The sequence below is a fragment of the Pangasianodon hypophthalmus genome, chromosome 21, assembly GCF_027358585.1.
Source record: "Pangasianodon hypophthalmus isolate fPanHyp1 chromosome 21, fPanHyp1.pri, whole genome shotgun sequence".
Taxonomy (NCBI): Eukaryota; Metazoa; Chordata; class Actinopteri; order Siluriformes; family Pangasiidae; genus Pangasianodon; species Pangasianodon hypophthalmus.
In genome coordinates, this window is record NC_069730.1 from 7,043,188 (window position 1) to 7,059,422 (window position 16,235).

Here is a 16,235-nt window from a genome sequence, read left to right on the forward strand (position 1 = left end):
CGTGCGGATGACGCGCATGCGCGGTGCGCGCTGGGCCGCGCGGTTAGTGACAGTCGCTCCTGTTCCCCTGGTGTGTAAAATGCGTGTGATTGTGCGCGCATGCCGCTTTCTGCTCATTGAAGTTCCGACTTCCTGCTGCTGTTCACCGGCGGGAGGCCAATAAAGGAAACGTTTTGAATAATTGTTGCGTTAGTTAGGGGTAATTTACAACACAAGGCCAAGCTTCGGGTTTGCACCGACGCTGCCAAAGGCTTGCTTTCTTCTTTTTTTCTTTTTCATGTTAGACATAAACTAGGAAAATAAAAAGGATAGATCATCTTAGATTCATCAGTTTATATAATCTGAGATTGTTATGGTTATTTAGGTCACTAGTTAATTACTTCAGCCTAAAGTAAACTTTGCTATGTAGAAATAGTTAAAAAAAAAAAAAAAATATATATATATATATATATATATATATATATATATACATACATATTTTTTCTTATAGTTGATTAGTCGATTATATATACTATTTACATTCGGTTATATATGTTATGTATAACCCATTACACACACACACACACACACACACACACATATATATATATATATATATATATATATATATATATATATATTCGGTTATAGTCGATTATATATACTATTTACATTCGGTTATATATGTTATGTGTAACCCAATACACACACACACACACACACACACACATATAAACTCTTAGCTGTTAGTTAGAAATGCTCAGACGTAGACCACAGGCTTTTGTTTTGTTTTGTTTCTTACTATTTACATTCGGTTATATATAAGTTATATAACCGAATGTAAATAGTATATATAATCGACTAATCGGCTATAATCGACTATAACCGGCTATATATGTGTGTGTGTGTGTGTGTGTGTGTGTGTGTGTGTGTATTGGGTTATATATAAGTTATATATAACCGAATGTAAATAGTTAGAAACAAAACCAAAGCCTGTGGTCTACGTCTGAGCATTTCTAACTAACAGCCCCAAACAAACAAATAATAAAAACAAACCCCAAAGTCATTTATGGCTATTTAGAGACAATAGTGAATGATAGTAAGAAAGGAGGAGTTTTTTTTCCAGCAAATGTTTTAGTGAATGAGAGGCCATATGTTGCCATCACTGCCCCTGCCACAGAACCGAGCCTGACGGGCTGGAGGAGAAACAAACGGAGGGATCCTGCTCACATGTTTACAAACAGCAGTTGTGAGTTATTTAGATAAGACCCAGGAGCCTGGACAGCCTGAAGGCTTAAAGGAATACAGACAGAATAACAGTCTTAATGTGTGAGAGATGGGAGGTGTGTGTGTGTGTGTGTGTGTTTCTGTTTGCAGCTCAACAGGAATAGTTCAGAATTTCAGGAACAAACCACATAAGGATGCTTGCTCTGTGTGTCAGTGTGTGTGTGTGTGTATCAGGATAGTGTGTGTGTGTGGGAGGGTGTGTGTGTGTGTATCAGGGTAGTATATGTGTGTGTGTGTGTGTGTGTGTATGTATCAGGATAGTATGTGTGTGTATCAGGATAGTGTGTGTGTGTGTGTGTGTATCAGGATAGTGTGTGTGTGGGAGGGTGTGTGTGTGTATCAGGGTAGTATATGTGTGTGTGTGTTTGTGTGTGTGTATCAGGATAGTATGTGTGTGTATCAGGATAGTGTGTGTGTGTGTGTGTGTGTGTGTGTGGGGTGGGGGGGGGGGGGTGGGGGGGGGGGGGGGGGGGGGTTGTGCGCGAGAGAGCGTGCCGTTCAAGATAAAACGCAGGGGTCTTGCGTTTGTAATGCGCGAGCGTGTGTGTGTGATAAGAAGGGGGGCGCGAGAGACCCCGTCGCGTTTTGACCCCCGAAACGACTCCCGATCTCCAGCATCGCTCCCGCCTCCATTCGGCTTTTTAAACCGGGCCCACTGCTCGCTTCGCATCCACACACACACACACACTCACTCTCACACTCTCACTCACACACACACACGCGCGCATATCCTTTTACAGCTTGTTGTCTCGGTCCATGGATGTGGTGATACACGGAGCAGATCGCCACACTGCCGCCGCGATCTGCGTCTCTCCAGCCCGCCGAGCAGCACCGATTCACCGCGGAACAGCCTGACACACACACACGGAGAGAGAGCGAGGGAGCAAGAGAGAGAGAGAGAGAGAGAGCAAGAGAGAGAGAGAGAGAGAGAGACAGAGGATCCCCGCGTCTCAAGGTTTGCTGCGATCTATAGGTTACACCACAGGGTCGAAACAACACGTACAGTAGCGTCCAGTGAGTCCAGAGAGGATTCAGAAGCACTGACGCCTCTGCTGCAAGCCTGCTTTCTAACCAGAGTCATGCATATCCAAAATTCCCCATCACTTCAAAACTTCATTACATGCAATGCTTTAAAATACGGATTTTGCACGCACACACTCATGCACACACGCACGCACACACACGCACGCACACGTGTTGGCAGTTGTGTTTCTGTAGATTACAGGCCAACATGAGCGATCTGATTTAGAGAATCATCTCGCGCTTCATCGCGCTTCCATCATCCATCTATAGACGATCATACATTTCACAGTGCATGCTTGTATTTTGATGTATGTGCATTCTTTTTTCTTTTCTTTTCTTAAAAAAAAAAAAACAACAAATCTCTGTTAGTGATTGGGACTGGTGGTGTGTTCTGTCCCGGACTGCCGGATCGGTGTGTGTTGTCTTCCGCGAGAAGAGCGCGGCTTTCCGTGGCGCATGGAGAAAAGGGTACGTCTCTGCTCATGCATGCTTGCTTGAAAGAAATAAGAGTAAAGAGTGAATCTTTTAGGCATTAGAGTCTTCACTGAAAGCTTGAGTGTTGAGCTCGGAGGCAGGCGGTGTCTGGGTGGGAGACAGATCCCGGATCTCTCCCAGTTTTGCTCAGCATCCTTCCTGCTTTCTCAGCGCGCGCTCACGCGGGGTTTAGGGCCACGTCCCAAATCACATATTCCCGTATTCTACACTATACCAAAATAGTAAGGGCGTGTTATTTTGATATCTAGTCTAGGACTGTGGAGTGGTTCTAAGTGGCAACAGAATGCAAAAAAAAAAAAAAAATTAGTGTAAAATATAATATATTTATTTGGCCATGTTTAAATTGGACATATGTGGCAGTAAATAGCATTCAAAACAAAATATTTACAAAAAAAAAAAATCTTTAGAAAGCCTGTGTGTTTAACACAAAAAGTAAATAGAAATGTAAATACAAAGTGAATTTCATTTAAATGAACATTATTAGAAATCACTTCTATAATGCATTCTTGGCATTCAAAATATTATTGCATATGGCAAGATGGTAATCTGAGCATTTAGGTCAAATAGGTTTTTCTTATAAAACTGCACTACTGAACCATAAGCAAAGAGAAAATGAAGTGCAGCCCTTTCTCCAAACTCCAGATATCTCATCACAGGTTATAGTTTCAAGCCTAAACATCAGGATCCGAAATAATAGGTGCAAACAGCGGAAGAAAATAATAGACATGGCAGAAGAAAAGCAGAGGAAGTCAGTAAGTAGGTCAACTTTTTTGCTAGACTGAGCTGGCGAGTTGAGCAGCTATAAAGACAAACTGGCTCAGACCTTCATGCAGAAGAATTCTGGCATGTTACCTTATTATCCAGCCATAAACACCTCTACAGCTCTCTGTCTGCTGCCTGAAGTATAGGATTATTATGTTTATGATGTGATGTACACTGCTGCTTCTTATGCTGAGCGAGCAGCTGATTAATATCCAGGTCAATAGAAAGATGAAAGTTTTTACACTTTTCTACGCTTTTCTACACTTTTCTTTCAATCCAAGTGCAAATACAGGTGTTTCAGAGGTTCAGTTGCCTTACAAGTGAATATTTGATCAGGTATATAGGCTGCAGCTCGTATCATTTTAACTTGCTTAAGAAATTAGTTTCGTTGTTTTTGCTGATGGTTCAAAAAAAAAAAAAAAAAGGAAGAGTGCTGTTACTGTTGTTATAATCTAAAATAGCTGTTATATAGACTGCATCATGGAAGTAGGAAAAAAAAAAGCTCATATTTTCTGCTTTCTGGAAAACATAAAGTATAATTCATGATATCTTTTGTGTGTAATAAAGACGTGTAGTGCATGCAATGTAATTCCGTAATAATAATAATAATAATAATAATATTCTAGTTATACTACTCTATAGTGTCCAAGCTAATAAATAGCCTACACTGAAGCCCTTTTTTTGCCCTACTGACTTTAAAGCGATGTATGCGATTATGAATTTGTGATATGATTTATTTATTATATGATATATTTGAGTTATAAATAAAAATAAATGGGCTTTTAAAGCAAAGTGCTACTATATTATAAGGCTAAATAATAAAATAGGTGTTCAGAGCTATTTTTTGTGGACATCTACAGAATAACACACTAACATTTACGCTCAAAACGTTTAGCTCAAAATGTAGGAGCTTGTTTAGACAAATGAAGTGAACTAATTAAAGCAGCAATGCATTATTTCAGTCTTATTTAAGAGAAACAGAGTGACTGCGCACGTGCATTATGGGCTCCATTGATCCAACTGCAAAAAAAAAAAAAAAAAAAAAAAAGTGGTGAAGCAGTAAGTAAAGTCTGAAGGCAGTTCAATCAGATGCACTGAAGGTATATTTAATACTTATTAGCACTGTGGTTATTTCTATGTAGATGTCACTTTGATTATTATTTGTCGTGCATCATAATCCAGGCTGCTGCGTATTAATGTGATTGCTGTAGTCTAATTATTCCAATTTGTCAGCCTTCAGATTGCAGATTGATACCAAGCAGACCAAGTTATAATGATGATCAGCAACTGTGTGTGGATCAGGCTCAGTGTTTTATCTCTGCTATAATCTATCACCTTGAGCTTTGTTTTGATCACGTCATAAAAAAGCGCGCGCAGATCGTGAACAGATAGGATATTAGTCAGATGATCAGATGATGATGAAATTAGAGACTGAATACAGAATATTCTGCAACAGCGATCCTCTTTATAATTCATCATATCATATCCCTAACCTATTTATCCTTTACCCTTTTTTTTAATATTCATCCCTATTATTATAGGTGATTCTTTTATAGAGACTTTCCAGAAATGCACATATTGCAATATAGCCTGTGGCAAAAATAACGACAATATTTACTAAATCAGCTAATGTATGTTTACATCAAATGCTTATAAATGGCTTAAAGCACCTTAATGAGGCTAATGAGGCGAGACGATCCAGCGCATGCGCAGATTTACATGTTTACTACGCGATATTGTTGTTTTTCCCTCTTGAATGTCCATGAAAAATTGCTCATCAAAACAAGTCTTTTAATCAAATATTACCTAAACCTAGCTACAAATACGATCCTAACAGCATGCATGGTGCTTTAGCATGTATTATTATTATTATTATTATTATTATTATTATTATAATAAAACTGATGAATTACAAAGAACACACCAATAAAGATCTTGCACATAATATAAACCTGTATGGTAGAAAAAAAGATTCTTTACTTCTATGTGGAAACTGAAGAATATTTAAAGAAGCACAAATCTTTAGAGAACTAAAATGTTTCTTCTGTGGCGTTGCTCTGTAGAACCTTTTCCAATAGCTTTCATGAGGTTTTCATTATACACTATATTGGTACATTGGGTTTTACTTCTTATCATTTATATTATAATTTAATCTGAATAGCATGACCACCGTATTCAATTCAATTCAATTCAATTTTATTTGTATAGTGCCTTTAACAATGGACATTGTCACAAAGCAGCTTTACAGAAATAAATCGATTCACAAAAATGTATTGTAAATATGTGAATTTATCCCTGTGAATTTATCCCTTATCGTATCGTATTGGCTTGTGTTTATTGCGATGTCTTTTGTACTGAATTATTAAGTGTTATATGTGTGTTTTTAATATACTGTACTCTTGTCTAATGACATAAAATAAAGCGCATGTATTGTCCAAGGTACAAACAATGTCAGGTTACTCAGAAAGGAAGCCTAGTGGTCCTTAAGGCTCAATTATGTACCATAAAAAAGCCTGAAATCAAAACTAATCCTTTTTTGTGCTTGGTTACTTGAAGATAGTTACTTTATGTCTTATTGTTCATGGTTCGTCAGTGTCAATCAATTTTTTTTCACTGTAATTTCGCATCATAATGACTCCTCACTTGTAAATCTCTTGAACACATTATGATGCACATGCGGGCTGGGGAAAATAATATTAACCAATTAGATAATAAATATATCCAGGTCTGATGCCAGGTTTGTTTCGGAATGCTCACTTTTCATTATCCAGTCATGTTCTGATGGATAAAAGCTGTACATTGTTTCTCACTCAGATATCATATTTTATGTTATCTTTAAATGATAGTGCTAAGACCAGTGTAATTAAAGGTGCAATGATGTGGGTCCTGCTTTATTGACAGTATATGCAATCTGAAATGTGCAGTTCAATACGTCAATCTTTTTTTTTCTCAGTATGAAGAGCTGGTGCAGTACCCAGGGTCAGAGGTCATGCCCGTGGGGGGGTACGGGGAGGTGATGAGGTCACTACCGCCGCCTCACTATGGCCACGGCGTTCCTGACTCTCTCAAACACTACCGTGATCAGATCTACGGGTGAGACACAGCATAAACATGTCACATGACCACTTCCTGTTTAAACACTGAGAGGTTAGTGTGTACACTCTAAAACTTTATAATATATGTGCAGCCACCCTCTGTTTCCACTCCTGGCCTTGGTGTTTGAGAAGTGTGAACTGGCCACATGCTCACCACGCGACTCCAGCTCGCTGTCAAATGCGTCCCATCATCCCAGCATGACGGGTCACAGCGACGTCTGCTCTTCCGAATCATTCAACGAAGACATCGCGGCCTTTGCCAAACAGGTGAGTGGCACCACTGACAGCCAATCGGATTCATTGTAGTTTAATAAGTAACAGAGATGAAATTGAGGCATCAGATAATGTATTCGTGCTTATTTTTAGATCCGTTCAGAGAAACCCATCTTTTCATCAAATCCAGAACTGGATAATCTGGTAAGATGTACTGCCTTAACACACACATACACAAACCAGGGGTCATATATCTTTTCATTTTTTTTAATAGTAGCTTTGATTGGTAGTTGCTTTTGGTATTTGAATTCCAGTATAGTATTAAATGCAGTTGTGATTTTCTGTTAGTTTGTTAGAGATATTTCTAGTCTAGTTTTTATATATGCCATGTCGGCTATTTTTACTTTATTTCAATTACTTTGAGAGGTAATGTTTCTTGTTTTAGTTCAATGGTATTTTTTTTTGGGTCCTGAATGGCGCAATAGACAAGCGGTTGCACTATTAGCTTGTGTCACACTTCGTGAGTTTGAATCCCGTCCGTGGCTGGGAGTCAAGAGAGCGAAACTGGTGGGAGGGACGCCATTCCTCTTTTTCTTCTGTCACTCAGTGCGACACTAGTGAATTTTGGGTGTCTGTGAGCTCATGTACGTGGAAGGGGATGGATAACGCTTTCCTCCGAGTGTGTTCCGCTGACCTGTGACAGCATGAGCAGCAGTTTGAAAAGACTGTGTCTCAGTGTCTCAGAGGAAGCATGTGCTAGCTTTGACCCTCAGCTGGTAGCTGGCGTGGGTGGAAAATGGCAAATGACCAAATTGGCGAGGGCGGGGATACAGACCCATGACCCGTAATTAATCATATTATCAGAAATCAGAATGCTTTTTGAATTAGCACCTATATTTTTAAATTTTCTGCCACAGATGATCCAGGCCATCCAAGTACTACGCTTCCACCTACTAGAGCTAGAAAAGGTACAGTAATATTGCAGCATTCTGTTTTTATTGTTTATTAACTAGTGACTATTTTCTATTTTATTACATTTCTCTGTGAGCCATTTTGAGTTATAAAGAATACGTTGAATTTCTGACGTTGCAGGTTCATGATCTGTGTGACAATTTCTGTCATCGTTACATCACCTGTCTTAAGGGCAAAATGCCCACTGATCTGGTGCTAGAGGATCGCGAGTCAGGATCCAAATCTGACATGGAGGATTTCACTGGTTCTTGCACAAGTCTTTCAGAGCAGGTGAGGGAATAGGATGCTGCAGTTTTGCTCTCCTTCTGCAGGTGATTAGTGATGATGGCTCTCAGAGTGTATATGTTTAACTGTGTCTCTTTTGTGTAATCTAGAATCAGTCTTGGCTGCGAGACACAGACGACTGTTTGTCAACGCCGTCAGGCACCCCGAGCGCCTCCTGTGGACTCGCCACGCACAGTGTGGACGCTTGCAGCGACGCTGGTACTTACAACAACACACAAACACACACATTTCTAAAGGTTTTCACTTCTCCAGAAATTTTGAGTGTCTAATACGATAATTATGATAACATATGAATATACGAATATGATAATTCAAGGTGACCTGAATATTTCACCACATTATGTAGGGTTTCTTTCTGATGTCTGTGTAATGTCATCAGTGTGCACCTTCGAATCCTGCCATGCCTCATAATTTAATTACTGTACTTTAACACTATATTTACACACTTTTTAAAATTATATATATATATATATATATATATATATGGTTATTTTCTTCTTTGTCACTGCTGTTATGTATTTGCCTATTTTACATTTTCATTTGTGAGTCCCTTTTGTTTCTTTATACTTACTATTATTATTATTATTATTATTATTATTATTACAGATAAAAAGTAATAAGATAAAAAGTAATGAGAATCCACAATTAAATCAGTGTAAAAGAGTCAATATTTTCAAGAATTAAGAACTGAAATGTGGAGCTACACAACAGAGTTCCTTTCTGGCCACGGGCTGGTAGATGAGGAAATTTTCGGATCAGGTGTGTGAGAAATCAGACGTGCGCACTGATGACGTGAGATTGCACTTGAGTAAAAGCAATGTAGCTCCAGGAACAGAAAGATGTTGATGCATGAATGTAGTTGCAGGAAACATGTTCACCTGCATGAGATTTGACATAATGGCACTAAACACACACACACACACACGCGCACCTCAACAAAAACAGGGAAATACATAGTTACAAAGACTAATTTCCGCCTTGTTGCATGTTACAGGAGATGGACTGGATGGAGCTGTAGCGTCTCCCAGCACAGGAGAAGAGGACGAGACAGACCGAGACCGACGAAACAACAAGAAACGAGGGATCTTTCCCAAAGTGGCAACCAACATCATGAGAGCTTGGCTCTTCCAGCACCTATCAGTAAGTCAGACAGAGGCACTGAAAAAAAAAAAAGTGACTTAGTGTTTATTATAGTAGGAAACAAATAAGAGAAGTATATGAGCTGAAGAAAGTTTCAAGAAGCGATGCTGGGGATCTCATAGAAGATTCCAGTGAGGAAGTCAGGGCGTCTCAAACCAGTCGGTGTGAAATCTGAATTTTATGAACTCGCAGCCGGGGAATTATCGCACAGCTGAATGGAGTTGAAATGAGAGGTGCCGGCACAGTACAGTAACGAGCATATGGTAATTAGCTGCTAATGAAGCTGCTGTAATTACGCACATAATTGAACTCCAGCACATTGACTATAAATAAAGACGGGAGAGGCACTATGCAGACGGCATTGGCTCTGTCTAGATTGAAGATTCATGCCTGCTCGATTACTACAGAGTCAGATTGTACTTTCTTACCAGTGACTTCATGTGCACTTCTCAAATGTTGTGGCAAGTGGATCAGCATAAGGACATGAAAAAGACACGAATGCCATTGGCAATTAGCATTCCTTGCTTTGTGTTTTTTTGCTGCCTTCACATGCTCTTATGGCAAAAAAACCCCATTTCCTTAGTGTTTTATTCCAAAAATAAAGAGCTACCCACAATTGACCACTAAAACTATCCTTTCCTCTGCTGTGATGCCATGAATTATAATAATTATTATATAATTATAATTATTTGTTGCATAAAATTCTTCTTTTTTGTCCCGTAACAGCATCCGTACCCTTCCGAAGAACAGAAAAAGCAACTGTCTCAAGACACAGGACTCACCATCCTTCAGGTCAACAACTGGTAAGTACACCTCTAACCTCAATCAGTAACTCCCTCTTTCACACTGCACTTCCTTCTGCCATCGCTGATGAATGGCAGCTGATGAACCAGCTCCCGCACCGTAATCAATACTCGCTTTTAATGAGGATTTATGCTAGCTGTGGAAATGTTAATAATGCCAATGCTTATCTGCGTATCTATTTATTCAGGCTTTATGAACATTTTCATTTACTCAGCATCAGTTATGGCTCTATGAATCTCATTCCTTCCAGTCAGGACCTATGTATTGCATTACAAGTACAATATAATACATAATAGCTGGGGGCCATTTTGTTTCTTATACAGAAACATCTTATATATGTTTTTTTTTTTAAATTTGAGTAGTATTTATGAATCATTGAATTTCTTGTCATTCATCATTGTATTAACATAATGATCATTAGTGGTTCTTAGTCATATTAAGTGAGCAGAACTAACAGACTCTCTATCTGAAATCAAATCATTTTTTAAATCATTATTAGATCTCATTTGCAACATTTCTGCACTATATTTGTGTGTTTGATGTGTGATGTCTGTGCTCACGTCTTGCTCAGGTTTATAAACGCCCGACGCAGAATAGTTCAGCCCATGATTGACCAGTCGAATCGCTCAGGTAAAAATAATAATAATAATAATAACTTGTATAAAATGCCATTGTAATTCAACTGGATTCGTGTCTAAGTGCTCTGGATCATTTTTTGCATGTGTGTGTGTATGATCACACAGGTCAAGGTGCCCCGTACAGCCCAGAGGGTGGAGCGCTAGGAGGTTATGGATTAGACAGTCAGCCTCACTTAGGCCTTCGGACAGCAGGTAAATGCCACATATACTGTGTATAGTGGCTAGAAGAAAACCATTCCCAATGTGTTATAATGCATGCCAAGGATCATACTGTTTACTGATTGGCTGAGTCTTATTTTCTTACGTCGGGATGCATCTAAATCTAAGCTCTCGGACGTAACAATGACAACGAGTGTGAATGATTTAGGCTAGACCTATGTTATGTCAGTGTAGTGCCGCTCAGTAAGGGGTTTTTAAACCTTTCATAGCCAGCGACCTCCTCAGTAAAGATTTATTTTCTGAACATAATCCAGCGAATCACATATTAGGCTCATTAATCAAATGTGTACCATAATATTTTGGCTATGGTTGAATTTTGACTTTATTTATAATGATTTGAGGGATTGAGGTTTGGATTAAATACTTTCAATTCAAGTGACCAGTTAAATAAAATAGTAACAAATATAATAGGTTTAATAATGTTGGTTGTGATTTTCACCACTGCAAAAAAAAAAAAAAAAAAAAAAAAAAAAACACAGTCCCATGTGAACCACGCAACTAAAAAGAGTAAAACACACACACAAAAAAAGTGACATAAATTTTGTTTGAGTTTAAAGAGTCAGCTTTAGACATGGTCCACTTACCAGGAACTAATGACGAATTTCAACATCAATGTTTAATTTTAGTAGTCATATAATTTTATTAATGATAAAAATAGTAATGATTATTAATTCTTTAAGCAATGAGAAAAATGAATGCGAATCAATTAAATAGAACAGCAAGGACAGCTAGTAATATGAGTTCAGTCTTGAAATAACTGTAAATAATTACAGACTCTCACCATATTCCATCATTCTGTCTCCACTCTGCAGGTCTTCAGGGAATGCCGTCTCTGCCTGCAGACTACCCCGGCGCGCTCTTGCCCCAGCCGGGCTACACCCATGCGGCGCCGTCGCTGCACCCTTACCCCGGCCCCCACCCTGCCATGCTACTGCACCCACCCCCTCATCCGCACTCCGCCGAGCCTCTAATTGGACAAGGCCTGGACATCCATGCCCACTGAGAGCGGGGGGAGGGGAAAGGGCTAACAGGAAACCGGGCTCACACACTCCGAGTGCACTAGTTTCACCTCAGTAACATGACGGCACCATGTGTAACATTGACACCATGTCATGTTATGACACTAACCCTTTATAATCACTGTCTTAAAAACTGACGAAACCTTCTATGTCTTTTTTTTTATATTACAAACTGATATAAGAGTCAACACAGAGTGGTATGGTTCAGGCTTTTTTCTACTGCACAAAGTACTGGAAATTTTGGCAACTCAAAACTGGATCTGGATTTTGCTTCATCAGCCAAAGTGCTGGGCTGAAGGTTTCCAGCTTTATAGTTATCAATAAGCACCAACAAAGAACCGATGGTACTCGGGGACATGCCACGTAAAATACTTTGTAGATTTGCCAACATTGTGCTGTACTATTTCTTAACATGTGCCAACTTTTAATTTTAATTTCTTTAAAAAAAACATAGAAGCACAACAAATTATTTTTACAAACAAATTACCTTTCTTGATTATATGCAGTGCAATTTAACTAATTGTGTTCCAAATGTGCATTGTACAATGCTATTTTCATCATATTTTTGTTGGCAATCTGTTAAAAGTAAATTAATTTAATCATAGTGCAGATTTATTGATTAGTTCTTATTGTTGATGAAATGTAATAATCCATTAACAAGCCTTTTTCGGCCTGTAATTTCATTAATTGAATCGCTTATTCCATGTTGAATTTGACCATGGTGCTGTTTACTCTCAGAAAAAAAGGGTACTAAGTGTTGTTGTTGTTGATGTCATTGTTGTTGTTGTTGTTGTTGGGGTGGTGCACCTTTTGTATGTATCATTTACCTAGAAAGGTGCCTCTAGTGTATCTTTAACGCTGTACTCTAAAAACTAAATATGGTCCTTTTTATGTACCTTAAGTCATTTTAAAAGCTACACTATATCCACATTTCCAGGTGAAAGATACATATTAAAGGAAAAACGATGCATCCTTGATTCACAGTATCACCCCGTGACAAAAAAAAAGTAGTTTAATACTGAGAGTGTTGCACCATAATGACAGAGTACTCATTTTTATGTTATATCTATGAATCTGGCAGAGAATGTCCCAGAACCCCAAGTTCCATTGGTTCCTGGTTTGGTTTGTCCTTGTTTTAGAGTGTGCAGTGGAAAAATACCCGTACAGCCACACTGCCTGAATGTTGCATTTCTCACACATTAACTTACACAACCGATTTTGCACGGTACACGTAAAAATCGTCTGGTTAGACTCATGTCTTCCTATGGCCTTTCTGCTTCCTGAACTGAAATCTGGGGCCTTCGGAGCCTCTCTGCCTTGCCCAGAGACTGCTCGTCAGGAACATGAACAGAGGAGCACACCAGATTTCTGCAGTCTGGTGCCTTCATAACTGTACCAAAAATTCCTGTAACTGTCTCCTTGAACCGACGTATTCAAGCCTTGCCACAAACCCAAAGACTTAATTGCTGGATCTGTTCGACGAGATGAGAGCTTGAACTGTGAATAATAGCTGGGTTCCTCAACCAGTCCCATATGCTATGGACCAATCCTAGTCTTCCCATAAAGAGGGCAGTTGAACCCCTTGTCATTAATGGCACTCTTGTCATTTGTACACCATATTTAATTTAATTTTGCTTTAATGTTGAATCTATTTTTGTATTTATGTCTGTCGAAGACTCGGTATCACCAAACTTTGAGTTGACATTAATCTTCAGTTTTTTTGAAGTTTGTATTAAACGTAGCATTCACCATGTCCTAACAAAGCATATGTTAAGTTTGCTGTAAAGGATCGAACTAGCGCAGCGTCTTTGTTTATCACATGTATTCTGTGTTAACATTTTTTGGTAAACTGTTCAAACAGAGTAAATTCTGTGCGGAGTTCTGCAAGTACCGATGTCGGGTCCATTTTGTTTCTTATACAGAGGGATATGTTCCTGTCTGTTTTTAAGTAACTTGACTAATATTTGGAAGCTCTAAAGATCTTGTCCCTTACCTCTGTAATAATAAAACAAATATAAACCCAGTGGTAAAAATGAGGATAATACTTATGGTGATAATGAAATGGTTAATGTTTATAACTACTATATTACTATATAGCAAAAGTTGCTTTCTCTTGTTTTAGATATAGTGAAATAATATACTGCTATTCCTCTTGAATATAATTTATATTCTATATGCATACAATGGAAACTAACTAAAGCCAGTTTGAACAGAAGATAGCAGCATATTAACATACATTAACTTATTTATTATTAGTCAATTGCATATAATTTCTTCAGAGAAAATTATTTTCACATCATGTGACATTGTATAATGGCCATACACTGTATGATCAAAACACTGTAGCTCCAAAACTTTACTTTATATCACCTTCCCATATTCTCAACCACACAAAAACATCAATAAAACACAAAAACATGCATGAATAACATTTAAAAAAAATCATACACAAGGAATATATATATTTGTAATTAGATATATTCTTTATATTCACAGTATAATGCAGTACAACAGACATTCCATCTTTCTTCATATTTCATCTGAATATATTATAAATGTATTGTGGTAAACTTTTTTTTTATTTTTGTCTGAGACCACATTAAATGTAAAACTGAAAATATACAGAAAGTTTTAGGATTATGAAAAATGTAAAACAAAGAAAAAAATTCACTATTCAGGTTTCTGCACTTTTTCAAGATCACTATTTAAATGTAAGCTAATGTGTGATTTTTACAAAAAATTTTCCTTGTCTCATCCCTTCTGTCTTCAGATGAAACTCCTACAGATTTGATCTAACATGAATCATCAGCTTTTACACAAACTTGTGGAGTCCGTGCCGGTTCGAACGTACACTGTCACTAAAACCAAGGAGGACTAGGACTATGAAATGCATGTAAATACTTCTAAGAGTGTTCATTTCACTCAAGTTAATTCTGATAATATGATTTGTAATGTAGAATTTTGTATTACGTTTGAAAATAATGTAAAATAATAGCATTATTGCTACTGATAGACATTAGGACCCTGCTGTCTTCTAATCAGAATACAGCATGAACTAACTACAGTTACTAGATTTGTTACTTGGTTGTTGAATTTGCTTTGTTGTTCTGAGTAACTTGTTAAATCCAATTTCATATTTTGTCTAAAAACTAGGCAATATTATAGGATCCAAAATATACCCGTGAACTTTTGCTTTACGTCTTGCAATCCCGGTTAAAAGTGAGACTATTCATGCCTAGTGACCTTCCCACTCTTTCTTTCATCCACTCACTTCTGCACTTTCATGCATTGCGACCCCTAACCATGCTAATGTGATGAATGCAGCTTGCAGCAGGGGTTAGAGTTCGTTCAGGGGTTAACAGGAAGTGGCATCTCTCTTTGACCCCTGCAGCTAACCCTGAGCCACTTTAGATCTTAGCTGCTTTCACTGGTTTTTCACTGTTTTCTTCTTGTATAATAATGGATGTTTACCCTGAGTGCAAGGCATTTTAATGGACATTGTGGACTTGCTCCATGTTGGACACAAAGGGGAAACAAAGCATTCACCAGCTTTGAATTTCCATGAATTAAAATGAAGAAAGATGTAGAAAAGATATCCAGGAAAAAGAAAAAGAAAAATAAGTTGTAGGAGTAGCCTAGTTCCCATCAAATACATTCTGTAATTGCCAGTGAGTGCTGAATGTTCACTGGTGTGTGTGGACATAGTAACTTCCAGCAGCAGGGAGGAACCACAATGTACGCAAATTCTCCTTTATAATAGCTCCAGCGTCATTATACTTGTACAATGTGTATGTGATCATGCGTGCATATGTGTGTGTAGCTTTGTGTGAGAGGAAGGGGGAGTAGGAGGACTGCGAACGGACATTAATCATCCAATTACACACCTGTCAGAATATAGACAAGGGAGCTCAGGAGGGAGAGAGAGGGAGGGAAAGCGAAAAAAAGAGAGAGTGGGGTAAAATATGCTAAACTGAAAAGAACTGGGGTTTTGTTTAGAGAACGGTAATGAACAGAAAGAGCAAAGAGTAAGAAGTAAAACAAGACTGAAGATGGAGAGTGAAGGGTCCTCAGTATTACAGTAGAGGAGTTTTGGTCGTACTTTGCTTTGTGTCAAATCTCAAAACTATAGCAAAAACATGAAGATTCTACTAATTGCTTTTTTAAAATGCAGTGTTCGTAAACTTATGCTAAAATGATTACAAAATCATCCATGTTACTGAATGTCTTAAAGACAAGTCACATGATTCACATGTGAAATTTACACATGTGGCTTTTAGACATGTTCTGTTTCTTTTGTTTTTTAT

The 16,235-nt window shown here is 38.1% G+C and overlaps 1 protein-coding gene across 1 annotated transcript; it reads left to right on the forward strand.

Annotated features, from left to right (window-relative positions):
* Positions 1–1,799: 1,799 nt before the first annotated feature.
* Positions 1,800–14,121, forward strand: meis3 (myeloid ecotropic viral integration site 3). Its single transcript, XM_026940849.3, has 13 exons — positions 1,800–2,221; positions 2,659–2,757; positions 6,500–6,639; positions 6,734–6,908; positions 7,008–7,058; positions 7,772–7,822; positions 7,947–8,096; positions 8,201–8,309; positions 9,106–9,251; positions 9,978–10,054; positions 10,627–10,685; positions 10,799–10,885; positions 11,725–14,121. The coding sequence occupies exons 2-13, from the start codon at positions 2,746–2,748 to the stop codon at positions 11,913–11,915; spliced, it is 1,248 nt and encodes a 415-aa protein (XP_026796650.1). The 5' UTR covers positions 1,800–2,221; positions 2,659–2,745; the 3' UTR covers positions 11,916–14,121.
* Positions 14,122–16,235: the final 2,114 nt, after the last annotated feature.

What these genes read in the sequence shown, in the direction of transcription:
- meis3 (XM_026940849.3), top strand. An exon ending in GCACAAGTCTTTCAGAGCAG is followed by an intron (nt 8,097 to 8,200) that starts GTGAGGGAATAG and finishes TGTGTAATCTAG; the next exon opens with AATCAGTCTTGGCTGCGAGA. An exon ending in GGACGCTTGCAGCGACGCTG is followed by an intron (nt 8,310 to 9,105) that starts GTACTTACAACA and finishes TGCATGTTACAG; the next exon opens with GAGATGGACTGGATGGAGCT.